At 35.0% G+C, this 23258-nt stretch overlaps 1 protein-coding gene and 1 non-coding gene across 8 annotated transcripts in view; both read right to left on the minus strand.

Annotated features, from left to right (window-relative positions):
• LCOR (ligand dependent nuclear receptor corepressor) overlaps positions 1 to 23258 on the minus strand; it is a 144484-nt gene that overhangs the window by 40250 nt on the left and 80976 nt on the right. For 5 of the 7 annotated variants that reach the window (XM_013054675.2, XM_045068588.1, XM_004749580.3 and 2 more), the window contains exons 5-7: positions 10559 to 10691; positions 5042 to 5329; positions 1660 to 1753 (exon numbers count right to left, since the gene is read on the minus strand). In XM_013054675.2, coding sequence (XP_012910129.1) covers positions 1660 to 1753; positions 5042 to 5279 — 332 coding nt within the window. In that variant the 5' untranslated portion in view covers positions 5280 to 5329; positions 10559 to 10691. The remainder of the gene's footprint in view (positions 1 to 1659; positions 1754 to 5041; positions 5330 to 10558; positions 10692 to 23258) is intronic. The other 2 variants (XM_004749582.3, XM_013054674.1) reach the window with 2 other exon arrangements.
• Positions 12434 to 12539, minus strand: LOC123388801. The gene has a single exon (XR_006603306.1). It is a non-coding gene; the product is annotated as a U6 spliceosomal RNA (small nuclear RNA).

Raw genomic sequence — 23258 nt, forward strand, 5'->3', positions numbered from 1 at the left:
AATTTTGAAATTTTAAGTGGATGGCTTTCAAATAATTTTAAAAAGTCAACTACTTACACAAAGTTAATACATAAGGTTTCCATTTTCGCAGTAGATAAATACTATCAATGATAAAACTGGCGACTGGTAAAGCATGCCCAAGGGTAATAATTACATTTACTAGGCACAAAAGTAGAACTCTGAAGAAATAATAATAAACCAGCTATGTTCTCCAAAAGTCTACAGGGATTCTTGTGCTGTTATCAGTAAATAACATAATAAAGATAACAATGAATATTCAACTAAAAGATGGGCAGTCTTATAGGTGCTTTTGTCTTCCAGAAAACATATCACACAAAAAACACTTTCCATTCAGAGGGGTAAACCACAGCAACTTCAACCATATTATGCATGGAACTTGGTGGCCAAGTTTAAAGTAAATCTTAAGCAAGGGATTCATTTATGCACACCACTTAGGATTCTCCTACATGTGTCCTTAATCACACAATTCAAGTTTTCTGATATATAAACGGAACCCAATGATTTGGGACCATAATGAGTTGTATCTAATATAAACTATAGTGAAAAGAAGGGCTTAAGAAAAAAAAATTAGTAAACTATGCAAATTGCATTAAATCAGTAAGTTACTTTTAGACTGAATAGAGGAGGAGAGAAAAAAGAAAAATGATGGAATTTTAGAGAAAATAAAGGCAGCATTTTAGGAGTCAGTAAAGGAATTCTTCAATTTGAAGGTGATTAAGAGTAAGTTGAAAAAGATTAGCCATTTAGTGTGTACATATTCCTTTAACATCTAAGTAACTTTCCTACGTTGGTACTCTGAAAGTTAAATAAACCTACATATTAACTAATTTAACTTACCAAAGTTACTTTTCATATATGAAGTTGATTTTTGGTTACAATACAATTTTATGGAAATCCTTCCTAATATGGTATTTAAATGTCTTCATTAACACCTGACTTTTCTAAATGGCTTCTATGTACATGCAGAGAGAATTTAGACAATCCTTACACTATAAAATTAGATGGTCAGAAAATTCACTTTAATTTGCTAAGAGTTATCAAAACTGAGCATGTAATAATCTCTTGGTACCATACGATGGTTATCCCAACATCTATAGTTTTAACCACTTAAAAAACAAAAAATACATACAATTACATTTTCTGAACTGCCACAGTATTAAAACTGCAGTTCAAATCAACAAATGAAACCAAATGAAACCAAAACAAACAAGAAAAAAATGAAGAGCTCCCACATACCCACACACTCCATTAGAGATACCCAGTTAAGTACTGGAGCCCAATTTTCATTCAACAACTTCAGCACACATAATACTGCCTTACATCTGAACCCTGGAGTTATTTAGGTTGGGTTTCCCACTCTCAAACATTCAACAACAAAAAGGCCAAAAACATTCTTGCCATATTTTTATTCACTCACTACTTGAAGTGACTGGGCAAAACTCATCTACTGTAGTCAATTCTGGACTTCACGGATTGAGCTTTTACTTGAGAGATGGACCAAGTAATTTACTAAAGGCCCACTTACAAGAGTGTTACTTTGAAGACTTAATTTTTAAAACATACAATGGAGATTAGTACCAATCTTTGATAAATTGCCCCCCTATAAAACTGTGGACAGCTACAAATATTTTCCCTTACCCGTTCCCTTGAGTACTGGAGCAGCCTGGAGAATGGCTCAGGGAAGTGCTGCCAGCACACGGACTTTTCTTAGTGGACAGATCAAGTACACCGTCTGTAGAAACACAAACACACACCTGAAGATATTAAAAACTAGGAACAAATGTGGACTGAACAGACCAAAAATGACAAAGCAACAGGCCCAGTCAACCATGCAGATACACTAGCCATATATGAAGTTATGAAGTCAATTCATTAAAGAATCAGGACTATTTTCCCTCCTAAGTGACATACATTTAGCAAAGCTTGAGCTAGTATCTCCAAGGGTTAAATATTTTATTAGTAGAGCAAAAGAAAAGGTATAGCACATTACTGAACATGTTAGGATATAGTGAGGTAACAGAAATCGCATTTTACATTGTATTAAGTTCTGTAACAGAACTGTTAGACTCCATTTTCTAAATTCACCTTCATCAAAGCATGTGAGTTTTAATGCCACGTCATATAAATGATAAAACCAAATTCCTTAAGAGCTAAGTCTACTCAAAACACTGTAAGTATATAAAAGTTGGACTTAGAAAATTTTATAACACAAATCGTTTTAAAATATGTTTATATGATTAAATTACATGTATATACAAAATAGTCTATAAAATGAATCAGATATTAACTGTTTATAAATTTCATGTGTCCTAATTACTTTTTAGACACATCTGCAAAAAAACTCTGTATATGGACAATCTTTTGGAAAAAATCTGCAGAAACTCTTGGTATCTATAAAAGCAAGGTTTTTCAATTAATAAGCCATTACAAACTAGTGAGCAAATTTTAGGGAAAGAATGAAACAGTCTTGATACTGATGACAATCTAGACGTTTTGGTCATATTTTTTTTTTAACTGAAGCTAGACCACATAACAAATTCACACTATAAAACAAAAAATTAGAAGACCTTCTTTTCCCACAAAGACTTTTTTCCCGAAAAGACATGTCTAAAAAGGAAAATTCATCATCTGGACAACTTTTAAAGCTGCCATTCTGTCTAAAATTAACGAAGCAAGCTAATACTCCATGCCTCTGATTTTCAGTTGGTCAGCAGAGAGGACCTTCTATCCAGTTATGTTAAAAACTGCCCCAATATAGAATCTACATAGGACTTGTGTCTGAGGACACTGTCACTGCTGATTTCATGGTGTTAGAAATAAATACGTGAGTTTGTAAACCAAAAATCCCACACTCATACAGAGTAAGTGCTGTCCTTTAGAGTTACTAATATTTCTAAAAATATAACTGTAAACTTATAGAACCAAGTGTCCTTTTAGACATCTTAACCCAATGAGACATCTAACAAGTAAATACACTGCTTAAAATATTTCCAACCAAAGACACTATTATTTAAGACATCCAAGTCTGTCTAATCAAACAGGCAATGTCTTTTAAGTCTACTTAAATATACTAAATATACTGTGATTTCATTGGAAACGCTTGAAAATTCATTTGGGAAATATCATTTCTAAAATTTTGTTTCACTTAAAGACTATGCACTATAATCCCGTCATCTAGCTTCAATTTCTGTTGACAAGAGCGTACCATTAGTACAACATATCTCTTAAGCATAGCACCAACTAGAAGTTAAGTTAGACTAGGTGGTATCTTTTTTGTTAATCTCCACCATTAATACTTTAAATACAACCTCTACACTGTCATTCTCCTCAACTGAAGTTTTTAAGGCAATATTCTGAGCAAAGAGTTTTTTAATGAAAGCTACCTATCTTTGGTAAAGATAATCTTCAACAGAAATAAAAAGCACAGAAAAGCACAATTTGGCTTTTGGTAACTGAAAGTAAAAGTACACTGACTGATGTGAACATATGACAATGAGGAGTTCTACCAGGAAAATCTCTCAGAATTTTAAGATTGTGATTGCTATTCATTACCCATAACGAATTTAAAAAAGAAACAAACTACTAATTCAAAAATACATTCTTTAATAAACAACTGAAGCTAGTCCATTAAGTATAAATCCTTCTTAAATTACTTACAATAAGCAAAAGAAAGTCCTTGCAGAGATTTTTACAATGCATTAAACTTTTTGCAAAATGAACTTGTATTTCTCACCAATAAATCTACACATCTCATAACTTTCTGCACACTCTTAAGAGATTTCTATGACAAGGAAGTCTTATTAGAATAGATATCACCAACGGCAGAATTCAAATACTCATTTCATCTTCGTGAAATTAAAGGTAAAATGAGATCATAAAGCAACAAAAATATTAAATCTATTTAAGAGAGTAAACTTTTCATAAATTCAAGAAATATGTGCTAAGCAAAACTGGGAAGTTCTTAACCTTTCCCCTGAATCAGGATCCTCATCAATTAAAATTAACTTTTGGGAATATTCTAAGGTTAGCTCATAATACATCATATACAAGTATGGATGTGTTTGTGTATTTATAAAATACTGAATACACTGAACCACCAGGTGTGTCTAATGTCTTCCTCATTGTATCTAATCCCAGATGTTTTTCTTTTTTTAAATGCAAACAAGGAGCGCCTCGGTGGCTCAGTGGGTTAAAGCCTCTGCCTTTGACTCAGGTCATGATCCCAGAGTTCTGGGATCAAGCCCCACATCAGCTCTCTGCTCTGCGGGGAGCCTGCTTCCTCCTCTCTCTCTGCCTGCCTCTCTGCCTACTTGTGATCTCTGTCTGTCAAATAAATAAATAAATAAATAATAAACTTTAAAAAAAAAAGCAAACAATACATAGTCTTGCCTTATAATTTCATTTGCACGTATAACTTCTGCCGAATAAGACATACTTATTTCTCAGGTGCTAATCCTACAACACTGATGGATTGGGGAAAACTTAATTTTTCATAGGGGTTTTAAAAACAAGGGATATGGCAAAGGTTTGGAGGCATAAAATACTCATATAAATATCAAGAAAATAAAAGATTGCAATGGGGTGCCTGGCTGGCTCAGTGGTTAAGCATCTGCCTTCGGCTCAGGTCATGATCCCAGGGTCCTGGGATCGAGCCCCGTATCGGGCTCCCTGCTCAGCGGGAAGCCTGCTTCTTCATCTCCCATTCCCCATTTGTGTTCCCTCTCTTGCTGTGTCTCTCTCTGTCAAATAAATAAATAAAATCTTAAAAAAAAAATCAACAACAACTGTAACCACCTAATTTTCCTGGGTGGTACATTAATCATGACTACGAACTATTGATACATAACGTAGCCATTTTATCTGTACTTCTTCTCTATAATTGCAGAGTCAGGAATAATTTAAGAATCACATGAGTTTTTATCCTATTATTGTTATTGGTGCCCTAATTGCCAATAATTTTTTTTCTCCCCAAATTAAAGTATTCTGAGTGGACAGAGGAGACCTTGACATCAAACCATACCTTGTTCGCTAGGTTCTGACTGAGACTTTCTGACAGTAAGGTCCAGAGGTGAGTCTTGGTCAGCCATGAGAAGTTTGCTGAGCACAGGGTTCTGAGTAGTTGCAGCCGTGGGAGAGGTGGTGACTGGAGATGCTTTCGGCAGGCTTTGGTTCTTTGTGCTATTGGGCTGGCTGGGGTCCTGAGTAGAGCTATTTTTTGAGGTATATTCAGCAGCAAATTGTTGGATCATTCGCTGCATGATCTCACGGGCCACTAGGGGAATATTGGGGTCGGAGACCCAGGGACTGTCTGTAAACAAAGATTTATTTACTTTTAAATTGGGACAATGTACTTAAAAAAAAAAAAAAGACAGCTTTCAAGCAAACATAAAATTTCATTTTATCTTTTTTCTTATAATGCAATACCCTAAAAGTAATATTCCCTCTCAGAATTATATTTTTAATCTCTAAGCTTGAGTTTCAGATTTTTAAAAATAAAATTTTCATAAAATCATTTCTAAACACCACCTCCTCAATATTATGAAATTAAATAAAGGGACAACAAATAGTGTATCTTATGGGCAAGAATCACTTACCTGATACAGAAATCTCAAAACCTTCTTTTATGAGATAATTTTATGAGATAATTACCCCTCTGTTTACCACCTATAGATCATTTTTGGTTTCTCCTAGACCTTTCCTCAATTCTTCCTGAATTGTTGAAGAATGGATTACTTAGTTCATGAGTGTTTAATTTACCTTCTGTTCAAAACTGAACGCATATCAAAATTATAAAAGGAGATACCTAATATAAGATCCATGGTAGACTGGGGCAATAGCCTCCCATTTTCAGGATCATTAGAATCACTTTGAGGGCTTATAAAAACAGACTGCGGGATCCTATCCCCAGAGTCACTCATTCAGCAGTTCTAGGGTGAGCTCAAGGACTGGCATTTCTAGTAAGTTTTTAGATGCAACTGGTTGAGGGACCACAATTTTAGAACCCCTAGGCTAGGAGTCTAGGGGTTCTAATCTCATATATTTCAAATCTCAAAAGCTCAAGTTCATATATTTTCCATGAGTTCCTTAAATATACTCTACCAATCATTAAACAGAACAGCTAGTGAAATAATGAAATAAACACCTAAGTTATCAATTTCTAATCAATGTTAATCAATGTTAATTTTAAAACATAAATTCATTAAATCATAGAAATTTTAGCACTGGAAGGGACACCTTGAAGGTCAAATAGGGGAAAATCAAAGGGAAAATGTTTGGCATGACTATGTCATCACATCTCCACCGTTACCATACTCTCAGGGAGACTAAGCTTGTCAAGAGCAGAAATTATGTTTGTTTATCTCTGTACACTCAGCACCTAATCTTGCCTGATATAAAGAATGCATTCATATTAGTTGAGTAATAAATGGATCAGTTCAATCAATCAATCCTCATCAGGTTTTGTTTTTCTTTAGACAAATGAAGCTAATGTTCTAAAGAATTAAGTGGCCTCTTCAAATTTGTATAGATGGTTAGTGGTATAGACCCCTGATTAAAACTCTCCCTGTGATCTCTATTTCCCCACCACACTTCAGAGGTTTTAGAAGACAGTCCTCAGAAAACCTGAGTTTCCTTGGTCTTTTAAAGATTTAACTATAGAGGGTAAATTACTTTACCCATAATACAGCTGGAGCTGGAAGGGAAATAGGTTGCTTTATAAATTTAGAGAAAAATGACTTATTACAATTAAAATCTAAAATCTCTACAGTAAACACACACACACACACCATCAAAACCTCATGGTACTCCTAAGAACAATTTTTGTTTCCCTGAACGATACCATTCAATACCAGAAGATAGTCTAAAATCAGAATATTTAATACTCTGAAGTCTAATGAGGTCTGCTTTACCAACAGTAACATTTCTGTTCTACTAACAAGTATTTCTAACCCTACGTTTCTTCTCCATAGAGTATGCCTCACGGTTTAATTGAGGTGTTCAATTAGGTAAAGTTCAGAAATTACTGCAGCCACTGATGAGTTCCTTAAATGTTTTAATAAATATTTAGCCACACACTGTTTAAATCTATCTACTAAATATTCATATTCATATTCAGTTAACTTTCCACTTAAGATCCATCCTCCAAATGAAAGACGGCATATAATTTCAAGTTTTAATATATTGGTGTATCTTCCTATCCCCAGTAACACTCAAAGAACAAAGTGTCCAAATAGGAAGCAAAATGAATTTATGAGATATCTGGTCAATCAGATTCATAAATGTAATTAATAGATTTGTAAAGAGTCAAGAGATTTTAGAATAAAGACCATAAACTGCTATCTCTGAGCTTTAAAAGGCTGCAGTCTGTCTTGCCTCTTTTTTGAATGAAGAACATAATCATAAAGCACAATTCACATTCACAGATTGATGACCTCTCTGGCATGTGAATTTTTACATCTTTTGAAGTTTCCTGAACACATTTCATTCTTTCACTTACTTAAAACACAATTTCTATAAACCTAGATATGCCTTGAGGGACATGCACAACTGAGTCAAATAAAAACAACAAATAAAATTAAAATTAAAACGACAGTAAAACAAGTAAATGCTACATCGCCAGCCACCTGTGTGTTCTAAAAAAATGCAAATCTGGGGTGCCTGGGTGGTTCAGAGTCAGCTGATTGATCATCTGACTCTTCCTCCCCCAACCCCACTCTTGTGTGCATGCATGTGCCCATGTGCTCTCTCTCAAAATTTTAAACTTAAAAATAAAAATTTTAAAAATTAAAAAAACTCAGGAAAGTGTCAAGTTTTCTAACACAAGTGACAAAGCAAGCTGAAAAGAATATGATAATGACAGCTTTAGAAGGTATACTGTTCATAAGCTGGAATTTATTAGAGTCCACACTACAAAAGCCTACTTTTATTACATCTATGTTCCTACTTAGCTTACAGTACCTTTCCATGTTCAATTATTTTAAAACAAAATTTTGGGGGTGGCCGGGTGGCTCAGTCAGTTAAGCATCCAACTTCTGATTTCAGCTCAAGTCATGATCTCATGGATCTTAAGCTGGGGATAAAGCTTGCTTAAGATGTTCTTTCTCCCTCTGCCCTTCCTCCTTCCTCCCGAGGAAAAAAACAAACAAACAAAAAACATTCATTTGCAATACTTAGTAACAACTAAATCCAAATCTCTGAACTATTTATTTAAAAAAAAATCCCCTTCAGACTAAATTGCCTGTCATTCTCTTCAAGTCAGCACATTTTTGGTATAACCTGAAGAGTACTCATGGTCACCTTTGAGACATTTTCATGAAGATTAATATACTATCTAAAAATAATAATATTGGGACGCCTGGGTGGCTCAGTTGGTTAAGCAGCTGCCTTCGGCTCAGGTCATGATCCCAGCATCCTGGGATCGAGTCCCGCATCGGGCTCCTTGCTCGGCAGGGAGCCTGCTTCTCCCTCTGCCTCTGCCTGCCATTCTGTCTGCCTGTACTCGCTCTCTCTCCCTCTCTCTCTGACAAATAAATAAATAAAATCTTTAAAAAAAAAATAAATAAAATAAAAATAATAATATTAATGCATAAAACAAGGAGGAAGGGACTTCCAATAACAAAGCAATATTCCTTTTTTCTGAGCATCAGGCACTAGTATACAAATACAAAACTTTACATACAATTTCAGAGGATTCTCATCTCTTAAAGTCTACCCTAAGAATGACTCTGAGGTAAAAATTCCCTCATATGCCCAAAAGTTTAATGTTTAAGTAAGAAAACTTTTAAGAACTTTAAGTTATTCCTACATGACAAAGGGATAGGACTAGCAGAGAAAGTAGCTAGAAGTTTCTTTCAGAATATGCTTATGATTGACTTTATTAACTCCCTGTAAGCAAAGAGTACATGAAAAGTTCTTTCTCCACGTATATTAGGGACAGGAGTTCCTCTTTTCAAATAATGAAGTTTGCTGCAGAATTAGACCCATGACTCAGTACGCATCCTAATGTAGAGAACAACAGAGGAACTGTAAAGATGTTTTATTTTATTAATAAACTGACAGAACTGATCTATCATTTATACTTTAAATGTGAATTACTTTAATAAAACAATCAAATGTTTGTAAAACTAGTCAATTACTATTTTGAACATAATTTTAGAATTCAGCGTACTTTAAAGGAAAGATAAAGTGGGCATGGGATCCTCAGTTGGGAGCTTTAGGTCAGAGGGTACTTGAGAGGAAGAAAAGAGAAGTGAGGATGGAAGGGAAAAAAGTGCCACAGAAAACAAAAATCTTCACTCCTTAATTTTATATGAGGTCTGACTTCATACTCCATTTTGAAAATATTGACCACATTAAGCAGAACATCAGCTATTCTCCAACGTAAACAACGTATTAAAATAGCATCTATCAGACTTTCAACCAATATACAGGGAAAAATCACCCTTCTAACTCTGGAGGGAATTCCCAGAAGAACGAGAGGTGTAAACTGGAATGTATAAATCATTGAGTTTGCTGGAAGATTCAATAAGGAATATTCAGGATTGTGAGGAGTTTGTAGGAAATTTTTTTTAGAACCTCTCATAGTAACCTCCATCTTGGAACTAGAGGAAAGACGTAACTAAGGAATACAAATTCATTCAGAGTTTCCTGAAGGTAAATACTTCATTAGAATGGAAAATGGAGAGAAACTTTCTGAAGATCTTAGCTGATGACAATTGTGCTTTGTGGGCAAAGAAAAGAAATGTCTACAATAATTTCAAGGAGAAAGAAAAATGGAAAAATCTAAGAGATGGAGCTATTATATACCATCTTATATGGGGTATAATTTTTACTATATAATAATGAGTTTCTTTCTCCAATTTTAGTAATTCAATGAAATTTTAGTAAAACAAGACTGTACCAAGGAAAGATGCTTGCAAATCTAATTTTAAGATATAACTTCACATCTTTTTTCCAAATAAATTTCACTCAGAAATTACTAAAATTTTATACAGTTGGTTTTATGGTTATTTGTAATTAAAATTATAACCATGTAAGAATATTTGTCTGGGGGCACCTGGGTGGCTCAGTGGGTTAAAGCCTCTGCCTTCAGCTCAGGTCATGACCCCCGAAGTCCTGGGATTGAGCCCCACATCGGGCTCTCCGCTCAGTGGGGAGCCTGCTTCCTCCTCTCTGCCTGTCTCTCTGCCTACTTGTGATCTCTGCATCAAAAAAAATAAAATCTGAAAAAAAAAAAAAAGAATATTTGTCTGATAAAATATTGTACTCCTGAAACCTTAGAATTTTCAGATGTTCATAATACTTACGGGAACTATTTATTTAACTAACAAAAACTTATATGACACCATCACTTCAGAATGAAAATGAGGGAGAGGGGTTGCCTTACCCATTCCAAATTTAACTTGACCAAAAAAATATGAAGTGTATATCATCAATAAAGAAAAATGTTTTAAAGTGACTTTTTAAAAAATGACATTAAAATTAAGGAAATTAATATAAGACAAGCAGATACTAAATGTCATTCTTCACTAGAACCAACCTTTTCTATAAAAGACTGCATTGAGGAACTCTTCTGCTTGTCTCTCGAATCGAATGATTTTTGCTTGCTCTTGTTTAAGCAGAGCTTCTTGCCCAGCTCCCGAAGCTGGTTCATCCAGACCGACTAAGTGTCCCTGTAAAAATATTTGGTGAAATATTTGCAGAGAAATCTTTCCCCATTCAGTATCAAAAGCACAGATGCAAAATCAAAGACAAATGTTAGTAACAGATAAGACAAATCAGTTTAATACAATTAAAATATTTTAAAAACTTCAAATCAGAATAAAATTTATCTCCACAGAAGTATAAAAGCAAAGTGAATGTAAAAATACACTTTGGTGGTTTTTATTTATTTTATGAATTGTTTAAAATTTACAGGTAAACTCTAATACTACTAAAGGAAAATTTTTCTTGAGCATTCAAATTTATCAGTTCTTATTATACTATATAGCAATAGTTCACACACAATTCAACTCAGACAAAAAGATTCCTTAAACACTAAATATTATTTGAGAATCATGTTTGCTCTCCAAGTTCAAGATGTTTTTTCCAGACACAAAACAAACATTTTTAAAAAAGCCTTAAGAAGGGAAAACTCAAAGAGAAAGTTATCTAAATTTATAATTCTGTCCCTAGAATACTATATCATAAACTACAGCTTTCAAATATTTAGAGTTGTGAAATTAATAGGTTAAAACTGGCTCCAGAAAAGATAACTCAAAAATAAGAGTACACTGCATGTTCTAAAGGTAAACATTTCTATTTATGCTTAAAAATGTTTACAGTATAAAAATTTAAGTCCTGATCACAAAGTTTCAAAATGCTGAACTAGACTCATCCCAAACATTCCCGGAATCTGTTCTCAGACTGCAGGAGCACTAGACTAGGTTATTAATCCTTTGCACTTATTTTCACTCTTGTAGCTAATAAACAGAGAACTATAATAATAGAAAATAAAATTGTAAAGAAAAGCAAAGTACATGTTTTAAGTGTTCCTTAAGTTCCAGCATATGTAAATTATTGCAATGTATCACCATGTGCATTTACTTATGTCATGGAAAACTAAATGTACTCTAAATAAGAAAATAAGGACATGCCTTGATACAATGAAAAGTAAATAGTAAGCAAGACACTGAAGACTATTTTAATTCACAGTTTTCTTAAAGATTTCAAATACACCCAATGATATTTGAAACCAGCTTTTTATGATTCCCCCAACATCCAAACTGTGTTGACACCACATTTAGCATCAATTATACATTACAAATAGTTTCACATAAAGAACTCTCTTGCATAAATCAAACTAAAATCATCCCACATAATTTCTGTATTACACATACTAAGTCTGCCACATAAAGAAAATATTGTTATAAATCATTATAAAAACATTATAGTTTTATTTGCCAACATTTTCTTTTTATTAACTTTTGAAAATGAATCATAAAATAATGTGATTTTGATACAGATTTAACATCTAAAAGGTATTAGGAATAGGTATTAAAGAGTCCAATAAAATCCTCAATTGCATTATACTTTAATGCCATTTCATTGTTTAGTGCCTTTTAAAAAATGAGACATTACATGGAATGAAATGTACTTAACTCCTTAGTGTTCAGTTAGACCTTGAGCAGAGTATCTACGTTTATTTTTCATGTTTAGAACACTTGTATTATCTTAAAGAGAGAAGATGTTAGTTGAAGGATGAATTGTACACAGGGTAGTTCCAGTGAGTGATTCTACATACATGTTTACAAAAATTTTATATTTTTCCCCCAAGTTTTAATTTAAATTCCTGCTCATTAATATGCAGTACAATATTCGTTTCAGGTGTAGAATTTAGTGATTCAACACTTACAAACACCACCTGGTCTCATCAAAAAATATGGAACACCTCATGAATCTGCGGGTCACCCGTACACAGGGCCATGCTAATCTTCTCTGTATTGTTCCAATTTTAGTGTATGTGCTGCCCAAGCGAGCACAGAATATCTACATTTCAACCATGTTTAATGTTGCATTCAGGCTACTGTTTTATTTAAATCAACTCACAGCAACTAACAGCACTCAGTAAAGGAGGTGCTACCTGTTTTTTCTTCAATTAAACAGTTTTAACCAATTTAATCGACCTGGACACTGAAACATATAGATAACTTTCAACTTGTTCACATTAATTAGTCACACCTATTTGTTTTGTTTTTTAAAGGTTTTACTGAGATGTAATGCATATACCATATGATTCGCCCATTTTAGTGTAAAATTAAATGTTTTTTTTGGTAGGTTCACAGAGATGTGGGACCATCACCATAATAAATTTTAGAACACTTCTGTACCCCAGAAGTAAACCCGTAAATTAACAGTTAGCTACTCCCCATTCTCCCATTTGCCCAACCCTGGGCAACCACTTTATTACTTTTTGTTTCTACAGACCTGCTTATTCTAGGCATTTCATATAAATGGAATTGGGCAATATCCGTGTGTGTGTGTGTGTGACTTCTTCCTCCTAGAATGTTTTCAAGGTTCACCATGTTGTAGCATGTACCAGTACTTCTTTCCTTTCTAGCTCCAAACAATATCCCATTGTATGGCAATAGCCCGTTTTACCCAATCATCCGTTAAGAACCATTTGGGTTTCTACTTTTTGGCTATTACGATATAAATAACACTGCCTTTAATATTTGTGGGCAAATTTTTGTGTGGATGTGTATTTTCATTTCCTTGGATATGTATTTCAGAGCGGAATTTCTGGATCATGTCTTAATTATATTTACCATTCTGAGGAAGTTAAAAAAAAAAAAAACAACTATCTTCCAAAGCGGGTACACCATTTCATATTCTCAACAGCAATGAGGGTTCTGACTTCTCCACATACTCATGAACACTTGTTATCTTTTCATTACATCTATTCTAGTACACAAGAAGTGGTGTCTCATGGTTCAGATTTATTTCCCGAATGACTACTGATGCTGAACATCTAACTGCATTTAAATACCTTCTTTGGAGAAATGTCTATTCATATGTTTTGCCCAGTGTTTAATTGGGCTATCTACCTTTTTAATGTTGAGTTTTAAGACTTATTTATATTCTGGATTTAAGACCATTATCAGATGTAAGATTTGCAAATATTTTCTGCCATCAGTGAGCTTATCATTTCATTGATGCTACTAACTGTCAGCAGTATAAAAGCTAAAAAAAATTTTTTAAGGATCGATTTAATTAATTAATTATAGAGAGCACAAGCAGGGGAGCAGCAGGGAGAGGGAGGGGGAGAAACAGGGAGCCTGATGCCGGACATGATCCCAGCACTCTGGGATCATGACCTAAGCTGAAGACAGATGCTTAACTAAGCCACCCAGGCACCCCCAAAATGATTTAATTTTAATACATTTCAATTTATCTTTCTTTCTTTCTTTTTTTGGTCATTTGTGCTTTGGTATTGTATCTAAAAAACTGGTGGCTAACCCAAGGTCATAAAGATTTACTCTTACGTTCTAAATGTTGTATAGTTTTAGAACTTACTTTTAGGTATACGATCCATTTCAAGTAAACTTTTGTGTATGGTATTAGAAGACGTCCAAATTCTTTTGTCAAGAATCACTAGCCGTGGGTGCCTGGGTGGCTCAGTTGGTTACGTGTCTGCCTTTGGCTCAGGTTATGATCCCAAGGTCCTGGGATCAAGTCTCACACTGGTCTCCCTGCTCAGCTGGCAGTCTGCTTCCCCCTCTCCCCCTGCCTCTCTCCCCTGCCTGTACTCTTTCTCACTCACTCCCTACAAAACAAAACATCTTTGAAAAGAAATGAATTACTAGCCATAAATCTTATTTCTGGATACCGAATTCTATTCTACTGATTTACATTTCTCATCTGTAAGCCAGTAACACAGTACGTTGATCACAGTAGTTTTGTAGACAGTTTTGAAGCTGTGAAGTGTAAGTCCTCTCTTCTGGCTCGTCATGCATCTCTTGAATTTCCATATGAATTTTAAGATCAATTTCTCAATTTTAAGATCAATTTCTCAATCAAGCAGAGGTCTTGATTGAGAATGCAATGAATCTGCAAGCTATTTTGGGAAGCAATGCTATCTTTTTAACATTAAGTGTGTTCCAATTCATGAACATTGAGAGATCTTTCAGTTTTTTCAGACCTTCTTTATTTCAACATTTTTTTAAAATTTACGGTGTATAAGTCTTAAACATCTTAAAATTATTCTTAAGTGGGGCACCTGGGTGGCTCAGTGGGTTAAGCCTCTGCCTTCGGCTTAGGTCACGATCTCAAAGTCCTGGGATCAAGCCCTGAATTGGGCTCTCTGCTCAGCAGGGAGCCTGCTCTCCACCCCCCCCCACCCCCTGCTCCCGCCTGCCTCTCTGACTACTTGTGATCTGTCAAACAAATAAAATCTTAAAAAATTATTCTTAAGTGTTTTATTTTTTTTGGATGCTACTGTAAATGGAACTGTTTTAATTTTCACGTTCAGATTATTCGTTGCTATTTGTCTAGAAATATCGCCATTTTTTAAAATGCGGTATTCTACAACCTTGCTGAACTTACTAACTCTAATAGTGTTCTGTAGATTCTTTAGGATTTTCCATATACAACATCATGTCATCTACAAATACACTTTTTGTAATCTGGGTAACTTCAGTTTCTTTTTTTTATTGCCTAATTGCCAAGGCTAGAGCCTCAGGTACCATACTGCACAGAAGTACTAAGAATGGACAACCCTGTCTTGTTCTAATCTTTGGGGGAAAACTGTTCAGCTTTCCACCATAGCTCTGTACTTTCCTAAAGTCAAGCTAAGGAATTTCTCTTCTATTACTAGTTTCTGGCATGTTTTTATCAGAAAAAGGTGCTGAATCTGGTCACTTTTGGGGGGGGCATCCACTGTAATGATCATATGATTCCTATCACTTATCCCATTAATGTGCATTGTACTACATTAATTGATTTTGTGATGTAAACCAACCTTGCATTCCTGAGATAAATCTCACTTGGTAAGGGTGTGTAACAGTTTTCATATGTTCCTTGATTTGGTTTGCTAATATTTTGCTGAGAATTTTATTGGTGTTGTTAGTATAAATAAGTGATACTCATCTGATATGTTCTTTTCTTGTGACTTCTCTGTCTGGTTTTGGTATTCAAGTAATACTAGCCTCATAAAATGAGTAAGTCTTCCTCTATATTTTAGATAAGCTTGTGAAGAACTGGTATTAATTCTTTTAAAAATATCTGAAAGAAATCACCAGTGAAGATATCTGGCCATGGGCTTTTCTTTGATCGAAGTTTTAAAATTATAAATTTGATCTCTTTACTTGTTCTAGGTTGCATTAGTTTCCTAGGGCTACTGTATGACCACAAACAGAATGGCTTAGGAACCACAAAAACTTCTTCTCTCACAGCTCTGGAATCTAGAAATCTCCAATCAAGGTGTCAACAGAGCCATGTTCCTTCTGAAGACTCTATGAATGAATCCTTCCCTGCTTTCTCCTAGGTTCTGGTAGTTTCCAACTATCTGGCATTTCCTGGCTTGTGACAGCATAAATCCAATTTCTACTTCCATCTTTACATGGCCTTCTTCCCTGTGTGTGTCTCAATCTCCAAATCTCTCTTCTTATAAAGATACCAGTCATTGGATTTAGTACCCACTCTAATCCAGTATAACTTCATTTTAATCTGATTAATTTGCAAAGATCCTATTTCCAAATAAGGTCATGTTTAGAAGTACCAGGGATGAGAATTTCAACATATCTTTTTTGGGGGTGGTTGGGGTGGAGACGACATTTCAACCCATAACACAGCTTGGTTCAGATTTTCCATTTCTCCTTAGGTCAGTTTCAGTAGTTTGTGTCTTTCTAGACATTTGCTTATTTCATCGAAATTATCTAATCTGCTAATATAGATATTATTCCTTAAATTCTTTCTATTTCTAGTAATTTCCTCTATCATTTGTGATTTAGTAATTCTAGTCTTTTTTTCTTGACCAGCCCTAGATAAAACCTTTATCAATTTTGTTAGATCTTTTCAAAGAGCCAATCTTTGATTTTGTTGATTTCTCTATTTTCCCATAATATTTCATCGATTTCTGCTCTAATCATTATTATTTCCTTCTTTCCACTTTCTTTGGATTTAGTATGCTCTTCTTTTTCTAGTCTTTTAAGGAAGGGTATTGACTGAAATCTTAAATATAGGCCTCTGCAGCTATAAATTCTGGTCTAGGTGCTATTGGCTAAATCTCCTAAGTTCTGGTATGTTTTGGCTTTGTTTTAATTTATCTCAAAATATTTTCTAATTTTCTTTGTGATTTCTTCTTTGATCTACTGATTATCAGAAGTGGTATTTAATTTCCACATGTCTGTGAATTCTCATTATTTCTCTATAACTGATTTCTGGTATCATTCCTCTGTAGTGGGAAAACATTTTATATGATTGTAATCCTTTAATTTTTTAAGACAAGTAGGAAGTTTTTCCTGGAGAATATTCAATGTACAGTTGAGAAGAATGCGTATTTGTTCTTTTTTGGTTGGAGTGTTCTACATAAATATCATGTTAGGTCTAGTTGATATATAGTGTTGTTCAAGTCTTTCTTCTTTGTTGATCTTGTGCCTAGATGCTTTATCCATTATTGAAAGTGCACTATTAATATATCCAACTATTGCTGTAGAACGATTTCTCCCCTCACTTCTGTCACATTCCACTTCATGCGTTTTGGGGCTCTGTTGTTATGCAAGGATGTAATTATGTCTTCCTCATAGATTTACCTTTTTATCATTAAAAAATGTCCTTCTTTATCTTGAGGTCCACTGAACTCTACATCACTAGCACTGTGCAGCCTCTGATGTGACTTCTCAGGGGATGCAGTCTTGAGCATGCAGTCTCCCTGTCCACCAGGAATGACTGTGGGTTCAGTCAGACTCTGGCAGTTTCTTTCTCAGGTTTTCCCTTTACAAGCTTCTTGCTGATCTGCCTGCAGTGGTATCACACATCCAGCTGTTAGCCTCTACTAATTGTTTCACTGGTGTGTTTCTGCAATACCATGGTACATGAAATGTACTACTCTCTATTCCAATAAAAGCAGGCTCTCTTTGCCAGTCTTTGAGGCTTACTCCAATCCCAGGAAGGCTCTTTTGGCTATCTTTTTTTTTTTTTTCCTGGTTCTCTCTTTTCTGGTGAAAATTCTAACTGGTCTGCCATTTCACTTGTTGCAACTAGAACCATTTACCTAACAGTGTCCTATTAATTGTTCACCACAAAAATCTTCATCATTTTCAACAACTTTTTGTAAGCTCTATTCCAAATGAAGTCAGTTCCCTTAACTTGGTCTCAAAGCCTGCCTTTCCCTTTGGAAGAAGCTTTGCGCCAATACACAGAAAAGGGGGACTGGGACAATGACCCACTTCTCTCAGAGTGACATCTGTGCTTTATGAAGGGGGTGCTGGATGACTTGCCTCTCCTGGCACAGAACTTCCGCCTTATGAATGATGCCTGGCCCAAATCTCAGTATTCTCAACCTGTTGCGCCTGGAGTAGATGTCCTACTCTGGGTAAAGGATGAATGAATGAAGGGAGTGCTAGGCTTTTTGACCTCAGCTGCATGAAAGCAAGCAGCTGCAACACGAAGCTAAAAGGTACGGTACGAGAGAAGCCCACAGTGTGCTCCTCCTTCTCACAACAGCACTTCCCTCAAACTGAGCTCAGTAAGGTGTGTGGGAGTGGGTCACGGGTCAAATGCCAGAGTCCCATTGTTCCTACTGATATTTAGATATTTTTGAACAAATGATTCTCCATTTGCTGTATGCCCTTAAGATAGTTATTTCCAGAGTTTAAATGGCTGTTTTAAATGGTTGTTTTCACCAGTCAAATGGTTATTTTGCTTATTATTATCCAGAATAATAACCAAAGAGGAAAAATGTAACACAGTATCACATAATTTTTTCGACTGCATCTGATTAGCAAGTTAAAAATTTATTAATTATCTTTTACTACCTTTTTTGGGAATGGCAATGAAACAAATATCCAAAAGATGTTTTCAAATAAGTTTATACTTTTCCCTACAACTTAAGAGTTGCTATCTCTTTGTACTACTAGAAATGATCAAAGGAAATTCTTTAGGCTAAAGGGAAGGAATACTATAAAACACTTCTGAGGGAAATTAAAGAAGATACAAAGATGATATAAACTATGATCATAAACTTGGAAGACTCAATGTTGCTAATATGGTAATTTTCTCAAAATTGCTCTACAGGTTCAATGGAATCCTAACCAAAATCCTAAAAAAGCTTTTTCAAAAACTGATATATTGATTCTAAAATTTATGTAGAAAGACCTAGATTAGCAGAACAAGCCTGAGAAGGAAAAACAAAGCTGGAGAACCTGTACTATTTGATTTTCAGACATAAAGATCCACTAATCAAGACACTGTGGTATTGGTATAAAAATAGACCTATAGTTCTATGGCAAGTAACAGAGCCCAGAAACATACTGACAGATATATTGTCAACTGACACAACAAAATACCAAGGAATTTAATAGGGGGAAAGAATGTCTTCCCAACAAATGGTGTCAGAACAACTGGATTATCTTACAAAAAATAATAAACCTCAACATTTAAATTAAGTCACACCATAGAGAAAAATTAATTAGAAATGGGTCCGATATCAAAATATAAGAGTCACCACTAACAAGCTTCTAAAAACAAGCCTGAGATTTTCTTGAACAGGACATAAAGAACATGAATTTTAAAAGAAAAAAATGACAAAAAGTCTTATATAGAATGTAGAAAGGACTATTACCACTTAGTAAGTTTTGAAAAACAAACAAAAGATTCAAGCAAATGTTCCACATACGGTATGTATAAAGACGTCCAACGTCCCTAATCACGGAAATGAAAATTAAAATCACAGTAAGACACCATTACAGACCCACCAGAATGTTTAAAGTTAAAAACAGACTAACAATATCAGATGTTGGCGAAATGGAGAACATTATTAGAACTCTCATACATTGCTGATGGAATCACAAAATTGCTGAATTAATCTGGTGAACCATATGGTAGTATAAGGTTAAATATACAATTAGAATACTACCAAGGTAATTCTGATTCTAGGTATTTATCCAAGACAGATGAAAATATATATCCAAAGGCTTATACATTAAGTCTAACAGTCAAAATCTGGAAACAATTCAGAAGTCCATAAAAAGGTGAATGGATAAACAAACTGTTGCAGATATATGCTATGGAGACCTACTCAGCAATAAAAAGGAATAAGAGTATATATAAAAATATATCAAAAAATTATACTAAATGAAAGCAGTCAAACAAAAAAGACAATATACTGTATGACTCCTATTATATAAAATTCTATCTAGAAAAGGTAAAACTTGAGTGACTGAGCTGGAGGGTCCAGGAAAGGGACTGACTACAAAGGGACATGAGAAAGCTTTTCAGGGTGAGGGAAATGTCCTGATCTTGACTGTGCTGGTAGTTATACAACTGTATACATTTACCAAAATCTATTAATCTGAAATCTTAAATGGATTAATTTTGCTATATGAATATTACCTCACAAAAATCATTAAAAACAGGTTTACGGTATTAAAGATACAAGACATTGAACATATCACTGATTTCTGGCACTTGAAATCAAACAAATAATGCTCACTGACATTTTTAGAGTCATGAAGAAATGTGACACTTATTTTCAAAACCTCATATAAACATCCTTCTCAAGCAAGCACATTTTTAGGTTGAAAACCAGTATTTTTTACTTGCCATCTACTTTTTGCATAGTAATCTGGATATACTGTCAGTCACCATGAACTGTTGGCTTTTCACTATTTTTGCTGTATCTTACTTAAGATATAAAGCAGGATAAGGAGGCTGAGTCTTGCCCAAAAGCTGGTCTCTGTTAAGAAGATTGTATACAGACTAGCCAAACTTTTGAGGAGTTTGGCTAACTCCCCCCAAAAGGGGATATGTGTATCACCAAAAGAACCAGAACCCCCCCAACCAAAAAAACCCCAATACTGGAGCAGGGAAAAGACAAGATGAATGTAGACTATCTTGCTATACCATAAAGTATTAAAGCTCAAAAAATTATGGGGACATGTCAGAAGGACATAGTCGGTGGGCTGGAAAATCTGGGAATTTTGACTTCAAACTGACAGAGGGAATGGGAAAGCTCTTCTTCACAGCCTAAAAAAAACGAAAAAATGTACAGGAATAATAGAAAAATAACAATTTTCAAGCCGTCAGAAAAATGGCTGATTCCAGCAAGAAATTACCACCAATACCAAAACTAAAGTGGATGAAAGTTTAGTAAAGAAGAAAGAATTACGTAATCTCAAAGTATCTCTTCACAAATTATATTAATTACAAGGAAAAAAAGAACCACTTCCGTGGAGAAACCTAGTGAACATCAATCCTGTCAATGATCAAAGTAAGTAACACCTACCAAACTAACATTGTGGGGAGCCTGGGTGGTTCAGTGGGTTAAAGCTTCTGCCTTCGGCGCAGGTCATGATCTCAGGGTCCTGGGATTGAGCCCCGCATCGGGATCTCTGCTCAATGGGGAACCTGCTTCTCACTCTCTCTCTGCCTGTCTCTTCTGCCTACTTGTGATCTCTGCCTGTAAATAAATAAATAAAATCTTGAAATAAACTAACATTGTGGGGCGCCTGGGAGGCTCAGTCGTTAAGCATTTGGCTTTGGCTCAGGTCATGATCTCAGGGTCCTGGGATAGAGCCCCACATAGGACTCCCCGCTCAGAGGGAAGCCTGCATTTCCCTCATCCACTCCCTCTCCTTGTGTTCCTCTCTCGCTTTGTCTCTGTCAAATAAGTAATTAAAATCTTAAAAAATAAATTGAAAAAATAAACTAACATTGTGTGCTTCATGATGTAATGCACTGACAAGGATACAACAGCACTTATTTAATACCCTGCTATAAGATCATCACATGAATTTAATCATGAAGAAACATCACAAAACCTAAACTGAAAGATAATCCACAAAACAAATGACCTGTACTCTTCCAATATGTCAGTGTCATTAAAAATAAGTAAATCTGGAAAAGAAAAAGTAAATCTTGAAAAATAAAATAAGAGGAAAACAGGAAAGGAGACAAACCATATGAGATTCTTAACTATAGGAAACAAACTAAGGGTTGCTGGAGGGGATAGGGATGGTGGGGTGGGGTAACTGGGTAATGGGCATTAAGGAGGGCACTTGATGTAATGAGCATTGGGTGTTCCACGCAACTGATGAATCACCAAATTCTACCCCTGAAACTAACAGTATATGTTAACTAAATTGAATTTTTAAAAATTAAGATAAATAATAAATCAGTCTGAAGAACCACTCTAGATTAAAGGAGACTGAAGAATAGAAAATCAAATTCAATTAGTGAATTAATTTTGGAAACTATAAAGTCAATGGGACAACTGGTAAAATCTGAATGAGAGTCACAGATTAAATACCGTATTAAAGTTAACTTGACTGATTTTTGGTAAATGTACTGTGTAGTTTAGTAGGTGGATACCCTTATTCTTAGGAAACAGGGAAGTGTATAAGGAAATATGGAGGAAGAGACAGGTATGAGGGGTATGAAGTCTGTAACTTCTGATACGGTTCAGGAAGACTTTTTATGTATTAATTCAGAGAGAAAGACTGAAAATGAGTATTAAGGCAAATGTGGCAAAATGTTAACAACTGGTAAATCTAGGTGAAGGGTACTTAAAAGTTTTTATACTATTCTTGGGGCACTCAGGCGGCTCAGTTGGTTAAGCGTCTGGCTTTGGCTTAGGTCATGATCTCCTAGGGTCCAACTACTCAGTGAGGGAATCTGTTTCTCCCTCCCTCTTGCCACCCCCCTCACTGTTTGTGCCTTCTCTCTCCCCCACTTTCCCTCAAATAAATAAAATCTTAAAAAAAAAAAAAAGGTTTTTATACTATTCTTACAACTTTTCGATAAATGTGGAATTATTTCTGGGGCATGTGGGGAGCTCAGCTAGCTAAGCATCCAACTCTTGATCTCACCTCAGGATCATGCATTCAACCCACACTGTGGTCCACACTGGGCATGGAGCCTACTTAAGAAAACATTTTTTAAAAGTGAAGTTATTTCAAAGGAAAAAGGTAAAAAAGGTAATGTGGACAAATGCTAAGCCATATTTCTCTCCCATAGCCAAGCTCTCCCTTGTCTCTCCCATCCTCTCCTTCATAAGCCCAGCTCTCTCGCCATTAAATTGTATTTGCTTATGTTATGAGCTGCTACAATACAAAGAAGAAAAGCAAAGAGAATAAGAAGATATGGAAGTTAAGAGCTTTCCGGCTTCTCTTAATATCTCAACAACTTGAAGAAGACATTCAAAAGAGAGGAAGACATTTGCTACCAAGGGCCACATAGTAAATATTTTAGTATTTGAAGGACATATACAGTCTCTATTGCATCTCCCCCACCCCTTTTTTAAATAAACCAACTCTTTAGCCTGTGGTTATTACAAAAACAGGCTATGGGCTAGACTTGGAGACATACCATAGTTTGCTGACCCCTGACCCAATTATTAGATTTCTCCAAAAACTGTAACAAATGTAGTTCCACTAGTCCCTGAAATAACAAGGATATTACCAAATAAATAAAGGAACAAATGTATGTCAGCATGGAAGTTCGTTCTTAGGGCAATAGTTAATAAAATTAAACTTTAAACAAAA

This window comes from Mustela putorius, unplaced genomic scaffold (genome assembly GCF_011764305.1).
Source record: "Mustela putorius furo isolate JIRA1106 unplaced genomic scaffold, ASM1176430v1.1 tig00003909_pilon_pilon_pilon, whole genome shotgun sequence".
Classification (NCBI taxonomy): domain Eukaryota; kingdom Metazoa; phylum Chordata; class Mammalia; order Carnivora; family Mustelidae; genus Mustela; species Mustela putorius.